This window comes from Pipistrellus kuhlii, unplaced genomic scaffold, assembly GCF_014108245.1.
Source record: "Pipistrellus kuhlii isolate mPipKuh1 unplaced genomic scaffold, mPipKuh1.p scaffold_m20_p_1, whole genome shotgun sequence".
Taxonomy (NCBI): domain Eukaryota; kingdom Metazoa; phylum Chordata; class Mammalia; order Chiroptera; family Vespertilionidae; genus Pipistrellus; species Pipistrellus kuhlii.
The window spans coordinates 54,075,471-54,095,984 of NW_023425404.1; the positions used below are offsets into that span (position 1 = coordinate 54,075,471).

The 20,514-nt window shown below is 43.0% G+C and overlaps 1 protein-coding gene across 1 annotated transcript in view; it reads left to right on the forward strand.

Moving 5' to 3' along the window:
* The window catches only part of FSIP1 (fibrous sheath interacting protein 1), a 174,237-nt gene that overhangs the window by 145,663 nt on the left and 8,060 nt on the right, over positions 1-20,514 (forward strand). Inside the window, exon 11 of the mRNA XM_036446450.2 lies at positions 15,929-16,439. Coding sequence (XP_036302343.1) covers positions 15,929-16,439 — 511 coding nt within the window. The remainder of the gene's footprint in view (positions 1-15,928; positions 16,440-20,514) is intronic.

Consider the following 20,514-nt stretch of genomic DNA (forward strand, 5'->3'; position numbering starts at 1 on the left):
AGAATGATTGCCCAGTTCCCTCCTTCGGGGGTGGAGAGCATTCCTGGCAGAGGGTCGATAGCGGGCCCCAGCCTCGCTGCAGCTGACTGTTGACCAGGGCTGGGCTGGACACTGGCCTAATATGGGTCCTGATGACCAGGAAGGGAGGCGGAAAGACATCCTTCTCGTGTAGCCTCCTGCTATGTGGAAGGGAAAGTTTTAATTTAAAATTTTAATTTAGGCATTATTAAGAGAGAATATGCATTAATCTGTTTAGATCCTTCTGAATTTGGATCTAATTCACTCAAAGGCTCTTTTGTTTGAATTCTAGAGAGTTTAATTCCCACAAAGTGGCCCATACAGAACATGGATATTGTTCGCAGTATATCAACCTTATCACCGGTGGTCGCGTGATTTCCTCTCAGACTGGCAAATGTGAAAGGACAGCTCACTGAGCAGCATACTCCGGGAGAGCTTCTTGTTTGTGCAGTGACGTTGGGCTCTGTGTGCTGTGCACCGGGTCCGGGGTCACTAGATGCTTCAGATACGCGTCTAGACAGGGGGAAGCTCCGGGAGCACTTGCTCAGCCCTGGGAAAAGCTACAGGCCACCCGCTTGTGACCAGAAAAAGATCTCGATCAACAAGTTAACTGTGGAGTTAACTCTCTGGTGCTAGCTTTACACCCGAGAGGATAATCAGATTGGATGAGGGTTGACAGGGCCCATCATCTGTAAAACGAGACTAGGCCTAAGTGTGGCCTGAACTGAGGGTGCTAAAAATGCTGGCTCCCAGGGAGGGCATGTATGGGAGTGGGAGGGGGGGGCAATTGGTATATGTACAGAAATAATAATTTAATAAAAAAAATTAAAAATAAAATAAAATAAATAAAAATGCTGTCTCCCAGGTATCTTTTTACCATCCAGCTGTGGAGCTGGATTCCCATTTTTAGAAGCATTTCTTGTATTAAGTCATTCTGATTTGAAGAAGCTCCTGTAAAATGTGAGCTTGTTCCTTGGGCAGGTTCTACAAGGACCTAGATTGTTTAGTCTTAGATACAGTAGTGAGGAAATGCATCTCAGGGTAGGTAAGTTGTGAAATGAGGGCAATAGGACTTTAAAAAAATATATTTTATTGATATTTTACAGAGAGGAAGGATAAGGGATAGAGAGTTAGAAACATTGATGAGAGAGAAATACCAATCAGCTGCCTTCTGCACACTCCCCACTGGGAATGTGTCTGCAACCAAGGTACATGCTCTTGACCAGAATCGAACTTGGGACTCTTGAGTCCACAGGCCAGTGCTCTATCCACTGAGCCAAACTGGTCAGGGCAATAGGATATTTAAAAAAATTATTTTTAAAATCATCATCCGAGCATTTTTCAATTTATTTATTTATTTATTTATTTATTTTTTTAGAGAGAGTGGAAGAGAGAGGGAAAGACAGAGAGAAATATTGATATGAGAGAACCACATTGATTGGTTGCCTCCTGCATGTTCCCTGACCAGGGCCCAGGCCAGGGAGGCCCACAACCAAGGTACATGCCCTTGACTGGAATCAAACCTGAGCCCTTTCAGTCTGCAGGCTGATACTCTATCCATTGAGCCAAACTGGCTAGGGCGCAACAGGACATTTTTAAACGTTAGAATTGAGTGTGCTTTTTGAGGGTTGTGTGCTTTTTGAGAGGACTGCAGAGTCAGCTTGAGGTCTTTGGATGCTTTTGGAAGGGAGCAGAAAAAGAGAGGGGTTGGTAAAAGAAGAGTGTCCCATGTGTGCTTTTGTTGTGTGGATGTGCATGTGTGTGCACATGAGCATGTGCATATAAAGCAAGGGATAAACCTCTTTCACCTACATCCCTGTGCTTCACAAGTTTTTTTTTTTTTAATTTTATTAATTTAATTTAATTTAAATTTTTTATTAAGGTATTATATGTGTACATATCTTACCATTGCCCCCCCCCCCCCATGCCCATACATGCCCTCCCGTGCCCAGAGTTTTTTGTCCATTGGTTTTGCTTATATGCAATGTGCTTTACAAGTTTTATCTTGAGCCCTGACATTGACTATTTTGAGCAAGGATAAAACTATTTTGAAACTATTTTGACCCTTTGTGGGTCCCTTCTGGTGCTGAGGACTTAATAGTGTTTGCTGCCTGGAGGTGTGAACCTTTCTGCAGGAGTGAGCGAGACTCACATTCCACCTTTCCCTCTGTGTGCCCTCGCCCAGCATCTGATGGCCTCTGAGGCCCCAACTAATCTGCTGGAGTAAACATGACAGTTTACCCATTGCAAATGGTTGTTGTGGCTCCCTCAGGGCAGGGGCCAATTGAACTTGGAATGTGCAGGCTATAAGAGTGGTCATCTAGCAATACTGCTGCCAGCTTCTCAAATGGGAGCTTAAGTGTCACCGCTGGCATTGACTGAAATCCTACCTGCTCTGTCTGCCGTGTGTGCTAAGCAGTTTCACACATGCATCTCCTGCTCACTGCAAATTGTTAGTCCTTAGGATTTCTCACAGCTAGCTGTTGGGAGTCAGCTAGTTGTTAGTGTTTCTATTTTACAGTTTAGAAATGTGAAGCTTTGAGAGGTCAAGTAATTTGTCCAAATGGAACAGCTGGGGAGTGAGCAGCTGGGATTTCACCTTAGAAACATCAGCCCCCTCTGCTACTCTATGCTGTTGTTAAGGGTATTTCCTCTCCATTTAGGAGTTTCTGGTTTTTCCAAAAAAATAGCATGCAGCCTAAGGAACTTAACTCAGGGCACTTTGCCAAGTGGAATATAAATGGCTGAGGGAAACAACATGAGGAAAGGGTGCTGGACACACCGGAGATGTGGAGGAATGTCTCAGATTTGCATGGCTCGCCTAGCCCCTCGTTTTGTCCCTCAGCAGCTGCTGACTGGCAGGGTCTGTTCCTGCTGAAGGCCCTGCAGACCTCAGGCCTGGTCGTGTACTCTGCTAGTCCAGAGTGAGGGCAGGCCTTCCTGTCTTGGCAGTGGATGTGCCTTAGAACTGAACACCATACCATGCCATCTTTTACACCTTTGTCATTTTCCTTCTGTTTTGTCTTGACACTTAAACTGAAGCTGACCATGGCTTTCTCCCCTTGGCGCCAATGCATAGTCTCCCTCCAGCTCCGCTCCCACTGGCTGCCCTGGGCAGATGTCCTCCCAGGACTCCACGGATTTTCTCCTTTGCCTGCACCCCATGGGCAGCGCCTCAAGAATTCTGAACCATCGCTTTCCCTCCCATGGCTTTGGCAGTGCTGGTGGGAGCTCTGCAGCCCCTGCACCCTGCCAGCACCCTCCTGCCAGCTTCCACCAGCTGCAGAGGCCAGAGTGGCGCTGCTGGCTCTGCTCCCGCCCAACCTGTGCAGCTCCAGCTGCCACCCCAGAGCCCTGCCAGGACTTGGAAGCTGCTGCTTATTGTGACCGTCTTAGTCTGGAACAGCAGAGCCTGAGCCAAATACGCTACCACTTAATTGGCAAAAGCAATACCAGAGAAGAAGTAGGGGGTGGTGGTGGTGGTGGGGCGGTTGGGGTGGGATGGGAGAGACAAAGAAGGAGGGAGAGTATGAGAGATGTATTTTGATCTGTCACTGCTTGGTACTGTTTGATCTTGTGGGACATTTTCAGAGAATCCATACAGGTGACTATTTCAGGGCAGTCCTTCCAGGGGAGGACAGGAAAGGTTTTATTCACTGGCTCCTCTCCTCTCTTGATCAGAATCTACTCCAAGGGAGACTTGCACAAACCTATAAGTGGCCAGCTCAGATGTCATTTGCTATCTAACAATAGAGAAGCAATAGAGAAGGCCCTTCTTGCCTCCTACCTCAGCAGCAATAGAGAAGGCCTGGGTGGGAAGCGAGAGGGGCATGATGTGCTGGTGGGTGACGAGGGGCCTACGGTAACATCAGTATAATAGTGATATCTGGATCCATAGCTGTGGGGGCAGCACAAGCCATATTAGATCCGCTCAGCTGAGCAGCAGGCAAGTGCGCAGATCTGGGTGATGGGTAAACGGAATCTGGTCACATTGGAGCATTTTAATGTCAGAGCAGCTTGGTCCCTGGGCATGTCTGTGATGCTAGGAAATTTCTGGTTCATTCAAGGAAATATTCAGTTTCCCTTTCTGGTTCCGAAGGTTGAGCATCATTGTGAGGGGGTCCCTTGTGAAGGTGGGGTTCAGCTGTGTTATTTCTAATTGAGGGATCCAGATAATGTTACAATAGTGAGTACTTCTCACTTCAAGAGGTAGAAAAGCTGTCCTCGGAGCAGCTGATGAGTGTGGCGATGATCACACATCGAGGGCTCATGTTTCTGGAAAGCAGTAATACTCATGGGCAGAGCCGGGCGGCCTGTGGGGCTCAGGGGACTACCCTACTGTAGGCTGTGTGATAGCTTCACCTTGTTTTAGCAGCAGTGCCTGGCCTCCTTCCTGCTCTCCTGACTGGTGTGAGTGGTGATCCTTTATCTTCCTTAACACCTGCTGGCTACACCCCGGACCTGCCCTTAAATGAGCCCTTGAGGAGGGTGGTCCTGTAGGGACCACAGCACCACCACTGGCTAGCTGAGAAAATGCACGTTGAAGGTCCAGGAGACGGAGTTCTGAGGTCACCTTCTCTTCTGTTGGAAGGTTTAGATGGTGTCAAGATAACTATTTAAAGTTCTAGCTAGGAAGCCCTAAGGACATACAGATGTTGTTGTTGTTGTTGTTCATCATATTCTCCTCCTCCTCCTCCTCCTTCTCCTCTCCTCCTCCTCCTCTCCTCCTTCTCCTCCTCTTTCTCAACTGATGATGTTTGTCTCCCCCCCCACCCCCCATTGATCTTTAGAGAGTAGAAGGGAGGAGAGAGACACACAGAGAGAAATACCAATGTGAGAGAGACACAGATTGGTTGCCTCCCTCACGTGCCCCAACTGGGACCTAGGATCAAGCCTACAACTGAGGTATGTGCCTTTGACCAGGATCAATCCCATGATGCTTTAGTCTGAGGGCTGACACTAACCACTAGGGCAGGGCTACAGATGTTCTTTAGGTTTTAACTATAATGAATTTTTCTAACATGATTTATCTTTCAGCTGACCTCTTACTGAAGGACTCTGGCCCAGGGCAAATCATTTAAATAGCTAATGGCCTTGACTTCTGACTCCATAATGGGCCAACTTATCTATATCTACATAGTGAAAATAGACTTTCAAACTGAGTGCAGGGAAGACTATGCAAATGATTTTCATAATTGTTACTATCCAGTAAACCAGCGATCTTCATAGCAGCGGGAGTTATTTGCTCTAAAGGTAATATACAGGATATATTTCCCCAGGGAATGGAAAGGAGGTAGGTAGGTGAACCAGCCAGCCCCCTGTGACCAGAAAAAGCGCTCTGTCCTCACTTGCTCACCTCATTTCCAACAACCTCCTGGCCAACCTTTGTTTTGCTGGGAGTCTGTGGTGCAGGGGGGCCAGCCTCCTTCCAGCTTCAGAGCTGGAACCCAAGCCTTGTTTCTGGAAAGGAAGTGATACAGTCAGATGGAAGTAGACTTATTGTCTCTGTTGCTAGAAAACAGTAATTGCAAGCAATCCTCAAATGATAAATTTCCTGCCAAATGGAAAAATTAGAGCATCTTTCACCAGTCATCCTATTAGAAATCCAAGTAGAGATGTTGGTCTAGGTAAACTCTGAGCACATCTACATCCTTCTGACTTGGTTACCAGCTAAAGCTGAGTTCCTGGCTTCTTTTCAAATTGGAGTAGTTGAGAACCCCATATCTTACTTCTAGTTTCTCCCATCCGTGCCATTCTCCCCCTTTACACTGGGATCCTGCTGGGATCCCACCTCCCTTGTCCTTGTAGACAGAAACAGAAAGCCTGCATTCCTGATGACATGGAGACCAGCCCTGGCACCTGAGCTGAGAAGAACCATCACAGAATACTCGGGGCACAGCAGACATTCACCAGGCAAGCCCTCAGGCCCACCTTCCAGGGCCTGTCTGTCCCAGCTGTTAGGGGAAGATCCATGAGTTGGGCATGGGTGTGTCCTACTCCACACGGTTACTTTGACACCCAAGCCTCACATAAAGCAGGCTTTCAACACCACTCTGACATTCATGAACTTACTTCAGAGCTGCTTGCCTTGACCTACTTCACACTCCATATTACTCTATCCACAGATCCTCCCCACTTCTGACTTGGGAGCTGACTCATTTTCCTGCTTATAGCCTTGCCTTCATTCCTAATGTTTTATATATTTTATCTGGAAATGACCTTTGCTTCCCTTTTGACTAGAGTTCAGATTCTCCTTTGGCCAGAGAATCCTGACTATTTTGGGTAAAAATATGCCATATCCTTCCTGGTCCCTAGTACCATTGGTTTCTGGTATGGCCTCCTAAGAGCACTGTATCTGCTGGACTTTCCTTTATATGATTGGGGTAGACTTAGTGTAAGGACAGGAAAGGGAGAGGGAGCTGGGAAGGGAAGGATGAATAAAACCATTCGTTCTTTTTATCATTAGCACAATTGATGGAGACTTTCATATGAGCACCAATTATTTCACTCCATGATTTTTATTTTTTATTATTTATTTATTATTTATATTTTATTGATTTTTTACAGAGAGGAAGGGAAAGGGATAGAGAGCTAGAAACATCAATGAGAAAGAAACATTGACCAGCTGCCTCCTGCACATCCCCCATGGGGGATGTGCCTGCAACCAAGGTACATGCCGTAGACCGGAATCAAACCTGGAATCCTTCAGTCCACAGGCCGACGCTCTATCCACTGAGCCAAACCAATTTCGGCTCACTCCATGATTTTTAGACTTATTTAATTTCCAAGAGCCACAGAAAGTGATATGAACCCACTGAGCCTATAAGAACCTATTGGGAGCATATTGACTTGATAGTGCTGCTCCGTACTCCATCTCGATGTCATTCTATCCAGAGTGAATCCTTTCTGAGAAATAATTATGCTTTTATATCTCAATTAATTATTCAGTGAGTACTCAGAGTGAATGAAATTGGTGAGGTTCTTAAACACCTTAATTGTTAGTCCTTTAGTTGGCTATACAACTTCATTAAGTGTTAGGTTCCATCTGATGGTTATTTACTTCATAGCAATTATAGTTTAACATCATGGTAGATTTTTTTTGGTTCCCTGCTCTGCTTATACTTTCATCTTTGGGAAATCTCCCTTACCCACAGCCCTGCCAATAGCTTGGACTTGGGTGGCCATGTTCATACCATGTGACCACAGGTGGTTAGACTAGTGGTGAACACTTGAAACCGACATTGTCAGTTCATAATCTGGTCAGTGCCCAACCAGGTTATCTTGCTTGAAAATTTGAGTTAATGGACATAGAGACCATTGTCAGTCATTGGTAGGTGCCAGACTCTTAAGGTCATGTTGAATGAAGACCAAAGTCAGTTCATGCCTCATGGGTAAGCTGAGGTTGTGGGAGAGCAGAAACCAGCAATAAGCAAAGACAGCTGGTTTGCAGAAAGGAGGATGTACCAGACAAACAGCGGGTTAGGAGACCACACAAGGGACTCAGTAAGAGAATGACTTTGGCTATCGTTGGCTTCTCGGATCCAAACCTCAAAGGCCTATTCAAACTTCATTTCCTGCTTGTTGGTATCCGTGAGATGACTTCACAGATCCTACAATACTCACCTCTACCACCTGAGATAGTTTTTCAGAGAAGCAAAAGACAAAGGAGTTCATTGCCTGCCTTTATTCCCCTCTCTTTTGTAGATAAGGGTTTCTGTTCCTTATGGCTAAAAAACCTTGACTAAAACAAATTGCTACCGAGGTGTTGCCAGCAGTGGCTGCAACAGAGAGTTGTAAACTTATATCTTGGTAATTAAACAAAGGGTGGGATGTTTTCCAGTTGCTTATTTTGAAGTAGAACTTGATGTCATTGAAAGCTATTTATATCTATACTCTTGTTGTTAATCATTTAGGACACTGGCTTTCCACCCTATTCTCACTTATGATAATCATATTGACTTTATAGGGTGGGTCTTTAGGAACTCAGCAGTTGTGGGGCAAAAACAACCCACCCAACATTGGACATAAGCTTACATCAAAGGACAAAATTGCCTCTGCTAGTTTATAGTGGTGGACTTTCTGATTATCTGCACCAGAGAATAATCTTAATTGCCTTGTCAACAAATCCAGTGCCCAAATAACTGAAGATTTTTATGGCTGGGGAAACTCCTGATATATAGCATAGGAGGGGAGGCAGGGATGAAGGTGAGGTAATCTATGGGCTGTGATCCATCTCCAGCAATTACAAGTTGCACTCATATTTAGCTCCTACACCAAAATGGTATTTATCTGGGTGGAGAAGTGTAAATAGTAGGCACCCTGGGAATGGAGCCGGGGTTGTCTTTTTTTGTTTTTCTGAAACGAGCCAAAAGAAAGGGCACTTATGGAAGTTTGCATAAGACACTAAGCTAGTCTGGTTAATAAAAACCAAAGTTAAGCGAAATACTCTACAGGAAGATATTTTAATATCTGAGGGAATGGACAGAAAAGTGAATGTAAGTTGGAAAAATAATATTTAGAGGATGGTAGAGGGAGAACTCATTTATAGTGAGAGGTTATATAGCCTAGTAGTTAACGCATACGCGCTCTAGTCTCAAACCTAGATTCATATCGCAGGTCCACCACTTAGTAGCCATAAGACCAGGAATGAGTTACTTAATTTCTCAGTTTCTTCATTTATAAAGTGGGAATAACAAGATAGCTACCTCATAGGTTTGCTGTGAAGATGAAAGGCATCGCTACATGTAATATGTACCACAGTAGGTAGTGAATAAATGCTAGTTAGCACTATTCTGTAAGACACCACCTGGAGAAATAACGCCACAGTGTTCTATATTTTTTTCCTGATGAGAAAATCTAATACATTTACTCATTGGCTATGGAATGTGTGTATTTTGGCTAAAACAAGAAAGAAGGTCCATAAAAAGGCTACTAAATGAAGATGGGAAGAGAGGGGCTTTTTATATAAAGAGGAAAAAATAGATTGGGCTCCGATCTGGGAAAATGAAGACTGAGATGCACTATGATGAATGTCATGAAGGGCAGGAATAGCATGAATAATAACTTGTTTTTGAAATACAGGAAAATTAGAACTGGCGTGAAAGATGAATACTTTGAGGTGAATACTTGAACAGATGGTTATTTGACTGTGCTTGCACAGTGAGTCGTTCATTTATGGAGCTCGCTAGCTCAGGAGTTTCAGAGCAAGCTGTATACAGGGTATGTGCCATGGTTCTTTAACTATCAAGGGTAGTCAGGGGTGTTCCTGAGAGAGCCCCTGTTTCGTCCAGTTCAGCATATAGTAGTTTGTGTTAGTGTCGTACTTAGCCATTTCAAAACACTCAGCAACTTCAGTTCATTTGATTCCCATGGCACTGATTTACTATACAGAGTTTACACTGTGGGCAAGGCTATGCAGGGAATCAAAAGGTGAGAAAGATGACTTGTGTTGAGGTTCCTGATCTATCTTGCCACCCAGAAGCTTAATATAATTAGGTCACTTATAATGTTTTGAGAACAGAGAATGTTTAGGGTTTCTTTTTGAGTTCAGGATTGGTATTGTGAATAAATTAAAGAAAAAAGTTCACTTTTTTAAATTATGATTTTTATAAATTCTACTCAGGCAACATTCTAATGTCAATGAAATGGCTTATTCTTACATTTATTTTTACTTTTAGAGCATTTGTTCATAAAAAGTCACTTTATAGCTAGCAGTTAATTTAGAGATGATCTTTTTAAATTCCCCATTTTACAGCAGAAGGAGATGGGTTCCTTAGGTGACATGCACAAGGAGGCAAAGCTTAGGTCAAAGGCCACGTTCTAATCTGTGTTTTCTTTCCCTTGAGGTGTCTTCCCCTAATACAGTGGTCGGTAAACTCATTAACCAACAGAGCCAAATATCAATAGTACAATGATTGAAATGTCTTTTGAGCCATATTTTTTAAACTTAAACTTCTTCTAACGCCACTTCTTCAAAATAGATTCACCCAGGCCGTGGTATTTTGTGAAAGAGCCACACTCAAGGGGCCAAATAGCTTCATGTGGCTTGCAAGCTGCAGTTTGCCAGCCATGGCCCTAAAGGACCAGGGAGATGTGGTTGAGCTTATTTCTGCGTGCACACAGACTCAAATGTGTTGTGCTTGAACTTGGAGTGCCCAGAAGCAGATTTACACCAGGGAAGCCTCTCACTTTTTTTTTGTTTTAATAGTTTCATTTAAGATATCACATTTCCCACTTTATAATACAGTGCTTCTACAGTGCATTCTTTCCTTTCCCTGTGCACACAGTCCACATTCAAGTATCAAGAATGCCCACCCCCAATAGAATCCTTTTCCTCTAACACCCCACATTTGAAATCTTGGCATTGTCCTTGAGATTCCCACCTTCTTGTTGTGTGATTGTCTAATTTATCACTTCATCCTGTGTGAAGTCCCACACATTCTCCCCTTCCTATTCTAACAATATCACTCTTGTCCCCGCCCCCCCTCAGAATCTCATGATAGGATTATTAAAAGTTTTCTAACTTAAAAAAAAAAAGATTGCCCAGTTATTTATTATGCAGTATAATTTACATACTACACAGGTCACTCATTTAAGTGTACAATTCAAAGATTTTTAGTAAGTGTATTTTTGCCATCCATTTTTACAACATTTTCTTCATCCCAACAGGATGGATGGTGAGAAGGGACTGGAAGGAATTCCTAGGGAGAGCGGACTTTTAGGTGCCGTGCAAGTATAAAGGTGCTGAGTTCCCAGGAACAGGAATTTCAGGAGGGACAGAGAAGATCACGGGATGGATGTTGCTCTGGGGAGGGGCTGTGGCTCAGTGCAAACAACACCTGCTCAGGGAGGCCTTCCCAGTGCACACAGCAGCTTGCTGTGTCTTTTCCTGGGCTCAGTGTCACATGTTCAGGGTCATGGGTCTGCTGGCCCCTCTGGACTGTGAGTCCTGCTTTGTGTCCCCAGAACTTAGCCTCATCTCTGGCAAGCAGCAGGGCCTCAGTAATAAGTGCTTTCTACAATAGCTCTTCATTCCCCTTCTCAGCGGCTGGCATGTGGGGACTTTCCCCAGCAAACAACAATGATAGGAGCGGAATCTGACTGTCTGGGTGTGTGGGACCGAGTAAGTGCAGGCTAGGCATCAGAGTTCTGGGTCCGGTCTGGCTCTGCTCTGACCATTGGTCTCTCTATGCTGGCAGCTGCTCAACTTTTAAAACTGCGTTGAAATTTACTACAAATTTGGGTCCTTCAATATTATGTGTGGAACAGTGCTAAATCTTTGCTGAAGGTTGGCTGAATCAACCTCTTTGGTGATAGGCCCAAAGGAGGCACCACCAGACAGATGGAGGGGCTCCACCACTAGGGAAACCCCAGGCATTCCTCCCGGCATTGCACCTGCACTCCGGTGCAGCTCTGTAATGATGAGGTTGCAGACATTTCCCAACTCTTTCTGCTGATGTTCGAAATGATCAAGTCAGCTGATGATATCATTGTACTCATCAAGAATCTTGTTTGTCCTCATCATTGATCTTGCCTTGAAGTTTTTCATCTTCATCAGTTGCTTTCATATTGAACACATAGGATTCAAATAAATTCCAGGAAGATATCTTGTCCCACTAATCTTCAGCTCTGTACTTCTCAGCTTCCTGGATCATGTGCTGAACATCTTCCTTGCTCAGACAACTCTCTTTTTAAAAATTTTTTTAAGTTCTTTATTGTTGAAAGTATTACACGAGTCTCCTTTCCCCCCATTGACCTCTCCCTGCCCGCTCCCACATCCCCAGCACATGCCCTCACCCCCTACTGTCTGTGTCCATTGGTGCATGCATAAAAGTCCTTTGGTTGATCTATTACACTCCTCCCACCGTCCCCTACTTTCCCTCTGAGGTTTGATGGTCTGTTTGATGCTTTTATATTTCTGGATCTATTTTTGTTCATCAGCTTATGTTGCTCATTATATTCCATATGAGTAAATGAGTGAAAGTGTGATATTTATCTTTCTCCAACTGGCTTATTTCACTTAGCATAATGCTCTCCAGGTCCATCGATACTGTTGCAAATGGTAAGAGGAGTTATTATTATTATTTTTACAGCAGCGTAGTATTCCGTTGTGTAGATTTACCACTGGCTTTTAATCTACTCACCTGCTAATGGACACTTGTCAGTAAAGTGTCAGTAAAAATATTGCTATGAGATATGGCTCAGATTAGTCTTGTTAGTGATGGCAAACTTGTTCTCTTTTCCTGTATTCTTATCCATAGCAGACACATTGAGGATGCCATTGGCGTCAATATCAAAAGTGACTTCAATCTGAGGAATACCATGAGGTGCAGGAGGTATGCCTGTGAGTTCAAACCTGCCACTCAGGTAGTTATCCATCATGACCAAGTTGCATGCTCACTGGCATAAACCTGAATGAGCACCCGGGGCTGGTTGTCAGAGGTAGGTAGTGGAGGTCTGTTTCTGCATGGTAGGAACGGTAATATTGTGCTTGATGAATACCATCATGATTCCACCAGCAGTCTCAATGCCAAGGGAAAGAGGAGTATCTTGAACATTTCCGGATTTGTCTCTCTATAGGATGACTGCCTGGACAGCTGCACCATAGCAACAGCATCATCCAGGCTGATGCTCTTACTCAACTCTTTTCCACTGAAGAAGTCCTGCAGCAGTTTCTGAACCTTGGGATATGGGTAGAACCACCCGTCAGGACAATATTATATATTAGATCTGGGACTTGTCAAGCTTGGCATCCCAAAGAAGGCCCCTCACTGAAGGAATGAGTGGAGAGAGGAGCTAGGCTCCAATCAGGAAACATTTCTTTATAGGCGTTTCTGGTAAATGATATAAAGAGGTGGTGTAAGAAATGGACTAGAATTTTCAAGGCTCCCGTAACTTGTGGTATTTCACACTCTAAAAAAACAATAAAAATAAAAAAAACCCCTCACTTTGTACCTATTTTACTTATAATTTTATATATTTTTTTCTTAAAAATGTACCCTCCCCCTGCTTCAAGATTATATAAATTTCAGACTCCATAAAATTTACTGGATTTACTTCTTTATGTCTAAAGATATAATTGGTTAGGAATTTCATTTTAATATTTCAGATTTTTATTTTTAAATTAAATTTCTTAAAAATATGAATACATTTAAATTAATTTTATATTTTAAGTTAATTTTAATTATAACTAATTAAAAATTATAACATGTTTTAACAAAAATGGCAGCTCCTTGCCCCCTCCCACTTCTCCACCTCTTGGTTTGTTCTCTGGAATCAGCCACTTTTAATTCCTCTATATGTGCCCCCTACTCTTTACTTCTACCTTGTTTCATAATAACTTGTTTTTTTAATTGATTAATTTTATATCTATTTATAACGATAGGACATTTTATATTAATAATGGTGTTATTATTGACATGACTTCCTGTGATGGTAGCTAAGAATTTAACTTTGTTACTCCAAACATCCCTTTTCTCTCCTCCCATTTCCCGTAACCAGTTAAATCACAAGTTATTATCACTGCTCATATTATGATGACTGTATAAATATTATAGCAAAAACAAGTAGTATCCTATGACATCCTTTCTTGTACAACTTTTTGTCCTAGAGTTAATAATTACCTTATTTTCTTTTGCTGAGTTTTCTGTGTTATCTCTGAAATACTACCTTTCTTTTCATAAAGATTTTTGTTCTCAGAGTTCATAATTGCTTTGTTTTTACTTTTTTTTTTTTTTTTTTTTTTTTTTTTTTTTTTCGTCTCTAGCCAAATACATCATCAGAACTGTCAACTAGCTATCTTATCGATATTGTTTGTGGAAGTGGTCAAACCTATCAGATAATCTGCCAATCTCACCCCTTCCCCAGACCTCCTTCCATAATTCTTCATCCTCTTGCTCCAGTATGGACTGCTTTTTTCCTAGCATCTGGAAATTTCTTATGATAAGCCTTCAGTGAGAATGACACTTAGTGGACCCTTTCTAAATCCCAGGATTGTCTATCCATTATGAACTATTTTACAGAAGCAGGTTTTGAAAGATATTTTAAGTAGTATCCTGTACCATACAAGGACGGCCTTCATTTTATAGTTGACTAGGTTTACATGGTGGGGTGAGGGGAGTGCTTCTAATGGATAAAGTGCCACACCTGGCTTTCAGAAATCTAGTGAACGAAGTAGAATTTGTGAGTATATAATTCAGTTCCTATTTGTTGTTACAGGTTTGCTAACCGTAGGGTGAATTACATGAATTTTGAATCCCAGATAATTATTAAGAATATATTTCAAAATTCTTGTTACTGTCAAACTCATAATGACACTTGCCACTATGAGAACTAGTTTTTAATTTATAGAAGTTAAATAGTATAATTTTAAAACATGATATATTTTTAACTCAAGATATTGATACAAGATTTGTTTTTCATACTATTTTTTATTAGCTAATTAGAATCATTTCACAGTAACGAGGAATTGACTATACCAGTTCCAATAGTAGCATTTCCCTTCCCTTCTCTATCCCCAGTACTTTACATATGCAGAGAATTTGGTTAATTATTATAATGGACCACAAAGTAGGCCAATAGCATTGTCTTACTATGCTGAAGTAGAACTTAAAGCCATTGCAATTAATATTTAGGTTTTCTTATATTTAGGGGACTTTCTGTTCTTTGATAATTCATTCCCCTATAAAGGAGGACTGAAGTTTTTCTAGATAATAAATGATGTAAATTAGTGATAGCCCAGCCTGTGTACTCAGTGGTTGAGCATCACCCAAGAACTAAGAGGTTCCTGGTTTGATTCCTGGTAAGGGCACATGCCTGGGTTGCAGGCTCAATCCCCAGTTGCAGTGTGCAAGAGGCAGCTGATTGATGTTTCTCTCTATCCTCCTCCTTTCCTCTCTCTATAAAAATAAATAAAAACATACTTAAAAAAAAATCAAAGATGGTGCTGATTCTTTAGAGAAGATTTTTTTCAGTGCGATTCAATATATTTTAATCCCATTCTTTTTGAGATTGTTGCAATTCAAGTGGCTTGCTGTTTAGTTGAATTCTTGTAGAACATGGCCCTACACTTTGATTTAATATTTTATTTCCTGAGATCATCTCTGGAAGAAAAAATGCTTTTAAGTCCTTAAGATCTTGCTTGAAACACCCAGCCCTGATAATCTCACAAGCAGAGATTAAGTGTGTTTGATCATATCCTTCTCCCAGAATGCACTGCTATTGGAATGCCCCTGACTTCTGTCTAGACCTGCAGCTTTGACACAACTATACATCTCAGGATGCACCACCCCATTCACCCTTCCTTTTCTGTCTTCGGTGGTATTGTCTGCTGAAAGCTGTGGACAGACATAGGAGTGGTGAATCCCCAGGGGCAGGTGTAATCTGCCCTGTTTGCCCGAGATTTTTTTCCAGTTAAGGATTTGGGTGGTGATAGGGTTCCCACTGAAGAGTGGGGGTTGGAGGAGCGGGGCGCAGAGAAATACCCACTGGAGATTATGGCAGGATTCCTGGCTCTTTATCAAAGAGGAGGTTGCTCATTTCTCTGCTTGATGTTCCAAGATTTATAAAATTGAAAGTGCTTTCTAATAACTTCATTTCATCTCAAGTTACTGATATGTGTCCAGTGTTACTGGTTTATTTGGTGAAGTAATTAATTTCCATCAGTTCTGTGGGACTTTTCCCTGTATTTTAGCATGTGAATAATTCTAAACTTATTTTCTAGGGATGCTGTACATTTTTCCTGCAGTTTTGGGTACCTTATAATGAATGATTTTGCTATTTTAGTGTTTTGTGTAAGGGGTTTCAGGGCACTTGGATTTATATTGTATTACTGGAAACTCACCAAAAAAAAAAAAAAAAAGAAGGGTTATTCAATCAGTTGACTATGAAAACTTTTGGCTTGTTTCATCAGTTAGATTCAGCACCACTTCTCTCTGAGGAACAGTTAAGGCGTCTTCTGGATGGATGCACATTCAAACAAAAACCCATGACCGTACTTCCTTCAGAAAGAGAAAAGGAAGACATTGAGGATATAACACCTGAGTCCTCCCAGCTTTCCAGATCTCTCCTCTCCGAATTACTAACTGAGTCAGAAACAAAGGTCAGAAGCACGGAGGTGGGAGATGCCAACGTGCCTGGGAGTGCAGACTGTGAACCATCCACTGGCTACAACCTCAGCACAGCCCTGACTGGGCGTCACGTGTCACCGGCTCCGGCCATGGAAGCCGAGGATGTGGAATGCCTCCAGTGTCCCCAGGACGAGGTTATCAGTGACACAGAGGATTATTTTATGTCGAAGACTCTTGGCATTGGACGACTGAGAAGGCCTTCTTTTTTGGATGATCCCTCGTATGGCATCGATGTGAGTCTTTTCTCCGAAGTCCAACATCGGAAACCCAGCCCTTCAGAGAAACCAAAAACAGGTAAGGCCTGAATGATGGATAATTCTTACTGAGTATCTCAATATAAGGGTATTTATTGTAAGTTAAAGTAAAGTAAGATATGGAGGTATGTTTGTGAGTCACAGGTGGTGTCAATTAAGAGCATACAAACTAAATTTATCAGTGTTCATATGAGATCAAGATTGTGGTTAGTACTCTTGTGAAATACATTGTTTTTAATGGTAATTAATACATGTTCTTTTTTAAAAAAATATATGTACTTTTACTGGTATGTAGTGTTATATAAAATTCAGGTATATAATATTTTAATTCAATATTTGTATACACTATATAGTGATCACCACCAAAAGTCTAGTTACCATCCTTCACCATACAACTGACCCCCTTCACTCATTTCACATACCTGAATTCCTTTCCCCTTTGGCAATCACCTATGAGGTTCTTTGTTTGGTTTTATCTGTTCACTTGTTTGTTTTTTTAGATTCCACATATGAGTGGAATCATATGGTATTTGTCTTTCTCCATCTAACTTATTTCACTTAGCATAATGACCTTAAGGTACATCCATCAATATTGTCGCAAATGGCAAGATTCTGTTATCTTTTCTGTTATCTTTTAACTAGTGGCCCGGTGCACAAAATTCATGCAGGGGGGTGGGGAGGTGTCCCTCAGCCTGGCCTGCATCATCTCTAATCTGGGACCCCAAGGGGGATGTCCGAATGCCGGTTTGGGCCCAATTGCTGTGGGCCTAAACTGGCAGTCAGACATCCCTCTTGAAATCTGGGGCCACTGGCACCTAACATCTTACCTGCCTGCCTGCCTGATCACTTCTAACCACTCTGCCTGCTGGCCTGCTCTCTCCCAACTGCCCCCCTCCACCAGTCTGCTCGCCCCAAACTTACCTCCCCTGCTGGTCTGATTGTCCCCAACTGCCCTCCCTTCCTGGGTTTATCACCTCTAACCACCTCTGCCTCAGTCCCGTCACTATAGCTTTGTCCAGAAGGATGCCCAGAAGGTCTCCTGGTCTAATTAACATATTACCCTTTTATTAGTATAGATAGAGGCCTGCTGCACAGGTGGGAGCTGGCTCGTCTGCCCTGAAGGAGGTCCCAGATCAGCAAGGGGGACCCCTTTGGGTGCAGGGTCAGCCTGGGCGAGGTACCTGAGGGGTTTCAGGCCATCCATGACCCCATTGGGGTGGAGATCCCTACTGGGGGAGGTGCTGGCCTGGGCGAGGGACTGGGGCAGTTTGCAGGCTGGCCACACCCCATTGGGATAGGGGGTCCCTGCTGGGGTGTGTGGCCAGGCTGGGTGAAGGGCTGACGGCCATTTCTAGGCTGGCCACACAACCTTCAGGGTGGGGGTGCCTGCTGTGGGGCATGGCTGGCCTGGGCGAGGGGCTGATGGCTGTTTGAAGGCTGGCCATGCCCCCGTGAGGGTGAGGGTCCCCACTGGAGGTGGGGTGGGCCTGGGAAAGGGGCTGATGGCCATCTACAAGCTGGCCACGCCCCCATCAGGGTGAGGGTCCTCATGGGGGGTGTGGCTAGCCTGGGGGAGGGGCTGAGGGCTGTTTGGGGGTGGTTTGCAGGCTAGCCAAGCCCCGGGCTTTGTCCAGAAGGATGTCTGGAAGGTCTCCGGAAGGTCTCCCATTCTAATTAGCATATTATTCTTTTATTAGTATAGACTTCAAGCCCGGTGCATGAAATGGGGAAGTGTCCCTCAGCCAAGCCTGCAACATCTCCAATCTGAGACCCCTCTCACAATCCAGGACTGCTAGCTCCCAACTGCTCGCCTGCCTGCCTGCCTGATTGCACCTAACTGCCCTCCCCTGCCAGCCTTGTCACCCCTAACTGCCCTCCCCTGCTGGCCTGGTTATCCCCAACTGCCCTACCCTGCTGGCCCAATCACCCCTAACTTCCCTCCCTTGCCAGCCTGGTCATCCTTAACTGCCCTTCCCTGTTGGCCTGATCAACCCTAACTTCCTTCCCTTGTCAGCCTAGTCACCCCTAACTATCCTCCCCTGCTGGCCTAATTGCCCCTAACTGCCCTCCCCAATAGGCCTGTTTGCCCCCAACTGCCTTCACCTACAACCCTGGCCGCCTCCCCCCCCTGCCCTACTGCCCTCCCCTGCAGGCCTGGTTTCTCCCCCCCCCCCCCCCCCCTTCTGCAGGCTGGTTCCCTCCAACTGCTCTCCTCTGCTGGCCATCTTGTGGCAGCCATCTTTGACCATATGGGGGCAGCCATCATGAGTGTTATAGTGATAGTCAATTTGCATATTACCTCTTTATTATATAGGATGGCTGAGTAGTATTACATTGTATATATGTTAACAATATACATCATTTTTATCTATTCATCAATGGACACTTAAGTTAATATTCTTGATGGTTATTGAGAAAGCAATGTTGATTTCAATGGAAAAGAAGAATTGATTTAAATTGGTATAAGTAATTTGAATAGATTTGCTTTATATTTCAATTTCCAGACTTCAGTGATGAAAATTTGTTCCAAGGAATGAATTTGTAAAGTGCCATATATTATTGTGGTTTTATTAGTTTCTGTATGCAAACTTCCCATTCCAGCTGCTGATATAGTCTCAGGTATTTTGTCCTGATTCAAGGTTGCATCTTAACAGTGGTACAGTGATACAGCATACAAATATCGATACTATGGGCAGTTTTTGACATAAACAAATTTTGAATTATTTATGTTAGAAGTCTAACATATTCTCTGTTGTATTTGGTGAATCTATCTAAATAGCTTCAGCTTTTCCTCTAATGTAGATCACTCTAAAATATATTGTCTGTTACATCTATATCTATCTATTACTTATTATAGCTATCATCTATTAATTCAGAATGAATTCCTCAGTCCTGTATTTCTACCTCCCTACCAGACTTCATCTAGATATGGCCCCAAACTGATTTTCTCATCTTTCTCTCAGCTCAGATTTTCCTCTTGACCTCTGTTTCCTCAGTCACCCAGGCTTAGAGTCATTATCATAACTCTCCCTTGCTTCCCACTTGCAACCTTCAAATATTATTTTTCTTCTCCTGCTTATCTCCCAATACCTACCTCTTCCTTAGTCTTCCTATTACCTCACTGGATCAATATGAGAACCCTCCTATCAGCCTCTCTGCCTCTGGTCTCTCCCATCCTCTGGCCATTGTCAAGCACCACTACACTAATTCCCCCAAGTACAGCTTTGATTACCACACCTCCCAGCGCAGAAAGCTTCCAATGCTCTCCACTGCCAACTGCCTGGAGTCAGAATTCTTTCCCTCGCTGTTCAAGGCCTCCACACTCTGATGTGACGTTCTCTTCCTAATCGATTTTTGACTTCCTAATCTGATGTTATTCAAGTTATGGCTGATCTGGTATCAGGGTTTTCTGTGCTTTCCTGTGCCTCTGCTGTTGCCAGACTCTTTTCTTCTCACAAATGTTCAGGCACCCACCTCCTCATTGATAACCGAGTTCCAACCCCATCCACTCTGAATGTAACCTTCCTGGTCCCCCTTTTTAAACATTTTATTTTTCCTCTGCATGCCCCAGAGCATCAGGTCATTTTACACACACTGTCTTGACCTTGTTGTGCATACACAGGTCTTCCTTAAAATTGTTTATTTTCTTTCAAGACTGAGGTTCTACCTTCTGATACATTGTTACACCTTCTATGATGTCCAAAGTGCTGCCCTAAACTTAATGCATGTTAAATAAGTGAAATAATTTCAATTATCCATTTTTAGAAGAATATACTGAAAATGTGGTTCACATTTATTCTTCCTCTCCCTTGATTCCCACTTGCAAACTTCAAATATTATTTTTCTGCTCCAGCATATCTCCCAATACCTACCTCACTAGCTATCACTAAAGATTTATGTAAGTTTCACATTCTGTGTTCAAATTTGGAATTTTTTATTTTTTAAATGAAATTTCACAAGCTCTAACTTTTTATCCAGCTTTGCAATTTACTGACAACATGGATTTCAGTGAGATGGGTGTTGTCTGCCTTCTCCCACCAAGATCTTCACTTTAACAATTAAATGAAAGAACAAAATAGAAAACTTTCGTCCTGCTCTGAAATTGCAGTATACTT